Source organism: Ursus maritimus, unplaced genomic scaffold (assembly GCF_017311325.1).
Source record: "Ursus maritimus isolate PB19 unplaced genomic scaffold, ASM1731132v1 scaffold_32, whole genome shotgun sequence".
In the NCBI taxonomy this organism is placed as follows: domain Eukaryota; kingdom Metazoa; phylum Chordata; class Mammalia; order Carnivora; family Ursidae; genus Ursus; species Ursus maritimus.
The window spans coordinates 28,773,540-28,780,274 of NW_024425786.1; the positions used below are offsets into that span (position 1 = coordinate 28,773,540).

Consider the following 6,735-nt stretch of genomic DNA (forward strand, 5'->3'; position numbering starts at 1 on the left):
AGGACTGCCGGCTTCCACGGGACTCCCTCCCGGGCCAGTCAGCGCCACCTACTTGCCATTCCTTTTTTGACCGTTCACGTTGTCTTCGTATCAGTCTGCATCTGAGTCATATTTCATACTGCCAAGCAGTGTTGGTGTCCCAATGCCCAAGAAGCGACTTTGTAGGTGCCTTCCTATTCTTTTTTTTTTTTTAAGATTTATTTCAGAGAGAGCATGAGTGGGAGGGGCAGAGGGAGAGAATCTCAAGCCGACTCTCCCATGAGCCAGGAGCCAGATGTGGGGCTCTAGCCCATGACCCCAAGATCACGACCTGAGTCGAAACCAAAAGTGGGATGTTCAACCACCTGTGCCACCCAGGCGTCCCTCTCTTTTTAAATGACTGTTAAATTTGTTAGAATCTCCCAGCAGCCACTGCCTGATTTTCCCATAAGCAACTTCTCTGAAATATTCAGTGGGACAACTCCCAGAGACTAGATCAGGGTCAAGGCATTCAGGCCATGCCTGTACATCTCTTGCTTGAAAACGATGAATAGTGATTGTTACCCACCAGACGGCCAGCCAACTACCTCCTTGTCCCCTGACCAGCTGCCCCAATGCTTAAGCCACAAAAGGTCCAGCAGCCATCTCTTAAGAGATAAAAACATACAAACCACCACTGTTAAAAATACATTTATCATTAAAATATATTACATATATGAGAGAGGGAATGCATCATACACAGTTTGGAGGATTTGTTGACCCAGAAAATCCCATTTGTTTCACCAAACACCACTTTCTTCGGTAGCTTCATTTTCAAGCCACTGTATTGCCCTCAGAAGCTGAGTGGCCAGCCCCAGAGTTGTTGAGCCACATCTGAGTAGGAAAGGTGGTAGGGTTTATATATACATACAAACATGTCCTTAGAGCACTGGAAGCATCTGGGGTGGCTGTGACCTGTTTATTCAGCAGATTCCACTTGCATTCTTGCTGTCCAATTCATTCTCCCTTTAGGACCCCAAAGTTTGTTCAAATATCTGGTCATGGGGAGCTCAGCCCAGGCTACAGGGAAGGCACGGACTATACCCGTAGGCAGGCTGAGTAAGCATAAGAAATACAGTTATTTAAACATCTTTAAAGTTTAAAAAAATAGAGAGATCTGTGTTAAATAACTAAAAGTTGAACATTGACTGTCAGTTTTATTGTGGCGGATTTCCCCCATGTCTTCAGAACTCAGAGTGACAGGACTGTGACAGCCATGGTGGGGGATGTCAGGGCTCAGGAAACAGGCAGCTGCCGCTTTTGCTTCCAAGAGGCCTTGCATCTTCTTGTGGTAGTTCTTGATCTTAAACAGGTGGGGCTGGTAAGTGGCTGCCTCGAGTAAAATAGGAGAGGAGATAGGCTCAGGGTGAGCTGCAGAGGAATAGGTGAATAAATTCTTGAGCCTTCTTCTTCTCTGCCATGTCGAGCTTTTGGTGACCAGCTGGGTTTCGAAGCAGTAAGCTGCCAAATATGCTAGCTGCATGAAAAACACAGAAGACAAATGATTCAGCAAAAGAAACTACTTACTCTTGTGTTGTTGAGATGGGAGGAGTGCCCCAAAGCGTTATTTTCTGCTTGAAAAAAAGCTATGTGAGGGTAAACTTGGCCCAGAGCTGGATACTTTAGTTCCACTGCAGTGGTCTTGGGGCCTTCCTCAAGCATATTTCCCATAATGAATCTCTCAGTATGCAGAGAGGCTTTCCACAGACACTTGACTGCTCACCTAGAATATTCTCATCCAAATGATTTTTTGCTGATTTTTTCAGCAGTTCTCGCAAAAACGCCATCAAGTAGTTGAAGACATTTTGGTGGAACGTAGGGAGGGTAGAAATGACCTGTAAGAGGGAGAATCGGGATTTGTCTCTTCATTCATTCATTCATTCGTCAGACATCTGCTATATTCCAGGAGCTGAGTACATGATCCAAGGACATGAGTAAGACTGTGCAGAGGAAATCGTCATCGCTTACCACTTGGCACAAGTGTCAAAGGAGAAGCACAGATCAAGCGCTCTGTGAATTTGGAGCTCAATAGCCTAACTATGTGCTCTCAAAAGGTTTATGGGAATAGAAGACATTTAACGCTGGGTCTTGAATATAAGACAAGACTGGACTTGCAGAGGTAAGGACTAGGGCATTCAGGGCAAAAGAAGGTGTAAAAAAGGCAAGAGAAGAAAAACCGTGAGATAAGGAGAGAGAACACACTGAGAAGTCAATTTTAGCAGGAGCGCCCCTGTTTGAACAGGCACTAAGCCTGGAGGGGTCAGTCAGGCTAGAATTCAATGAGTACTCCAGCTATCTGCGTATCATCACCATCACTTAGGAAGCTTGTACGAGACATATTCCAAGAGAGATTCTAATTCTGGGGATGTGGGGTGAGGCTCTGGAACCTGTATTATTAGCAAGTTTTCTAGATTATTTTGCTATGGCCTGTTATATGTGTGAACCATTAGGCCAGATGGTTCAAAGTCTTGAATATTTGTTCAAGAAGATCATTAATTGGCAATGGAGAGCCAAGTGTGGTTTTTGACCTTACAGTGACGTTATGAGAGCTTTAGAGCATGTGATCTGATGGCAGTGTACAAAACAAATGAGCAGAGGGAGAGCCTGAATGCAGGGTTGGAACCAAGGTGAGTAGATGAGAATGGAAGACGGGTGACAGATCAAGGGAACTCGGCATGTGGGAGGCAAGCAGAGGACGACTCAGAAATGACTCAGGTTTCTGGGCTGAGTCACTGGAATTCACAGTGAAGCCATTAAAAGACAAGGGGACACGAGAGGAAGAACAGGTTTGGGAAGGAAAGCTGTGGAGCTGAGTTGCTAGGACACTGCGTTTGAGGGACTGCGCCCACTTTGTTCCCTCAGGCCTCATGAGGCCCGGGGCTACAACATGTGAATGCTCAACGCTTCTCCTCACCTGTTTACTCGCGATATAGTTGCCAGAACACTCTAAGCAGTTATGGTAGGTGCTGTAGCAGATGACAGGCTCTGGCAGGCTCTCCAGGAAAAGCAGCAAGGCTTCAGCTACAGAATGATTGCTGGCGGCTTTTGGCCCATCGTTAAGGAACTGGTGATGCCGTGCCGTGGTTAGGAAAAGGCCCAGGAGCGAGCACATGCCAGACGTGTTGTCTGCCCAGTAAGGCTCGCTGCTGAGAGCTAGGATGCCAAACTGACATAGGGAAGGGGCCAAGCTGTTTGTCAGCTTAGCTGAGCCCTCCTGAGTTCCTGCGTATTGGTTGCTTAAAGTTGTAAAGTCTTCTCTATGCAAACTTTAAGTAAGAAAAATATGATAGCTGAGGACACAGATCTGATTTTGAGCCGTAAAATAATACTCTTTCTTTTCTGTCACTTCTTAATCATATTCACACATACGCACGCACGCACGAACATCTGAGGATACAGAGGGTTTCAATCATTCCAGTATCCAAACAGTCCCTGATATGCTCAAATTCCGACCTCAGGCCTGGCTGCTGGAACAGATCTTCCTGCAAAAAGAAAGTCACCAAATAATTACATGCTCAGAAAATCAACCATGATCTTCTAACCTAGAAATATGATCACCACCAAGGTGCAAAAAGGGAGCAGTGAGGTGAGGCCTTTGAATCAACTGGTAAACAAGCTGATAAAGTTAGGGCTGATGTGGCTAACTCATCTGGCAGGACTTCCCGAGCATGCTCCCATGACCCGTCTTTAAAGTGATAAAACATCTATTATAAACTATAGGTAGGGCATACTACTCACAACAATAAAGGAAAACTTAAAACTATGTTTCCTGCAGTGTTGTGAGAGGATTAACTGGAAAAAGAAAAACGTGAAGAAAATTTGTCATTTATAAGATGGAGAAAGTTAAAAAGACACCACCCTGTTTTGTGAAAACAAGATAATGGCAATAAAGGTATTTCTGTTAGTCCTAGCATGCTTTTTTTTTTTTTTTTAAGATTTTATTTATTTATTTGACAGAGAGACAGCCAGCGAGAGAGGGAACACAAGCAGGGGGAGTGGGAGAGGAAGAAGCAGGCTCCCAGCAGAGGAGCCTGATGTGGGGCTCGATCCCACAACGCCGGGATCATGCCCTGAGCCGAAGGCAGACGCTTAACCGCTGTGCCACCCAGGCGCCCCCTTGGCATGCTTTATATTCATTTGTTTTATTAAATGACTTAATGCCACATAACTGGATAATAATATTCTATGTATTGTTCAAGTTACACTTGAAAGGAGCTCTGCGGAGCAGGTAGACGACCAGCACAGTACTGAAGAATGGGACTGCTGTGCTCGCTTAGGACGATACAGAGGAGATTAGCATGGCCCCTGTGACTTCTACGGCCAGACGGCCTAGGTTCAAATCCCTGTCCTGCCCATTTATCAGCTTTGGGATCTTGACAAGTTACTTAGCCTTCTGTACCTCCGGTTCTTCATCTGAGAGCTATCCTGAGAATGAACCGAGGCAATGCTGTTAAACACTTAGAATAGTGTTTGGGACACTGTAATAATAAGTGTGGGGGGCAGGGGGAGTAGAAAGAGAATGTCGTAAGAACATATGTTGCTCCCCAGCGGTAGAGCTGAGGCAGACTACAGTCTGTATTAGTCTCCCTACATGAATGAGTCAGTGAAACTGACTGATCTGATCTCATGAAGCTTGCCCAAATCACTCGAGAATCAGGCCTCCTGACTCATGGCCTGGGGGCTCTATCTGGTCTCCAGCCTCCGTCTGGCTTATCAACAAGTTAGCCCCTCCCATTCCCAGAAACTGGCAAGGCTAACAGGCTGACATCCTGAGAAGAATCCAGACGGCTTTCTACTTGGAGGACCCCAGAGGCCAGGGGAGGGAACATGCTGTGCCTCGAAGGCCATCCTATGCAAGGCTGCTTCCCTTAGGGGTAAGCAAGTGCTCTGTGTAACAGCAAGGTCTCATGGGGGTGTGAAACATGAACCTATCTGTCCCCCACTCACTCCCTGGGGGACAGCTTTCCACAGATTCCTTGGGGTAAAAGCTTCTTACACCAAAAGTTCTTGGGGCTGATGCTCTTCCCCAAGGCAGTCTGGCCTCAGTCAGGTCTTAGTGCTTAAGTGCCACCCACCTGCTGGATGGCATTTTGGTACAGGTAATCAACCATCATCCAGAGCTCTTTGGGGATTCCCAAGGGGTTCTCCAACTGAACCCCATCATCTTCAGTCTGTAGGGGCATCAGAGTCTGAAAAGAAATAAAAAGCATAATACGAAGGCCCACCAATGGACCTTCTGACGGGCTGGCTCCAGGAGAATATACGGTAATGGGGCCAGCAAACCTGCGGAGGAGGGGAAGCACTTCAATCCCCTAAGCAAACATCCCATAGGCAAAAAAATGAAGTTAGGTGGCACAGTCAATGTACAGAAGGTGATTTTGAGAATTAGGAGTGGGTATGGCAAGCAGTTTCAATAAATCAGGTGAAATATGCATCATCTTCTTTGAAAAAACATCCTGCCAACAGCATTTCACTGTCAGAAATAGGGAGACAGTGTGGTCTGGTGCGGTAAGGGCAGAGACTTGGGAGTCCAAAAACCTGAATGTAGGGGCCAGGTCCACTGTTAACGCACCTGTGACCTGTGACCAATCACTCCTTACTGGGCCTCTGTTTTTATCTTACATAACAGAGAGGATAGAAATCAAGAGTCCCTAAATTAAAAAGTACATTGGAAAGGGGCGGGGGAGGGGGGAGATATGCATATTACTATAAATCCGCTCTTAAGTAGAGTCCTTGTATTCAAATTGTCCCCATAGGAGTCTTTTACATCTCAGAAAATTTAGTTCAGGATGATGACCAAGTGATGATTAAAACAAAAAAACAGGAATAAAATCATGGGCCAGGGAAGCTTCATATCTTAGTATCCATGGCTGAGTTTCTCTAATGTACCATGTGTGAAAGACTGAGAATACCTTGCTTCACTGGCTCAGCTGTTATAGTTCTAGATGCTTCCATATGACATGTATACGGCATGTAACTCACCAGCTCTCTAATTGTTTCCAGTGGCAGGTCCAAGATCGGCTCCCTCATGTAGCACAATGTATGAATGGGAGATCCGAAACAGCTGGGCAGGTAGTTCCCAGACACAGACAAGAAGTAATCCTTTCCCCTGTCCAAGTGCAAAACCAGAATGTCTTCAATTTTGTCTTCACCTGAGTTGAGCTTTGTAGCTGTGGTCTTATTTACAAATAGCTCCAACTCAATCTCAATGGCAGAATCTGAAGAAAAACATGAAAAGTCACGTTGGCTGGTGGGAGGCCAAGAGGAAAAGGGGGAAAGAGGACAGCAGGGACAAGGATCAGGCACAAAGGGCTGGGAAAGGGCATCAGAGGTATCAGCCAACCAACAAGGATGTAGGTGCTCCGCACTCAGAGAGGACACATGAACAAGGAATTTATAGTCCAAGGGGGGACATGAAAACAACAAACAAAACCATGTGAAGAGGCAACTGCAATGAAATTCAAGTACGAAGGAGCACAGCACAAGTTAGAATTATTAATACGATCAGAAGGCATGGATCAAAGAGCTTGTCCCGGGCCAGGTCAGATGAAGACACCTGATCCAGGAGACAATATAATGCAAGTATCAGCCTGTGAATTGTCCACAGAACAGGCTTCATCCCTCTGCCACACAGCATGACGCAGAGTGCAAAGAAGTCAGGGGAAAGACACGAACGGTACGTTCCAGGGCCAGACAGAATTTCTGGATTACCACCCC

General features: G+C 46.0%; 1 protein-coding gene across 3 annotated transcripts in view; it reads right to left on the bottom strand.

Moving 5' to 3' along the window:
* Nucleotides 1-653: 653 nt before the first annotated feature.
* The window catches only part of INPP5B (inositol polyphosphate-5-phosphatase B), a 46,154-nt gene continuing 40,072 nt past the window's right edge, over nt 654-6,735 (bottom strand). For all 3 annotated transcript variants that reach the window (XM_008694371.2, XM_040619296.1, XM_040619295.1), the window contains 6 exons: nt 6,001-6,236; nt 5,094-5,207; nt 3,416-3,500; nt 2,933-3,060; nt 1,742-1,853; nt 654-1,495 (listed from right to left, as the gene is read on the bottom strand). In XM_008694371.2, the coding sequence (XP_008692593.2) occupies nt 1,380-1,495; nt 1,742-1,853; nt 2,933-3,060; nt 3,416-3,500; nt 5,094-5,207; nt 6,001-6,236 (791 nt within the window). In that variant the 3' untranslated portion in view covers nt 654-1,379. The remainder of the gene's footprint in view (nt 1,496-1,741; nt 1,854-2,932; nt 3,061-3,415; nt 3,501-5,093; nt 5,208-6,000; nt 6,237-6,735) is intronic.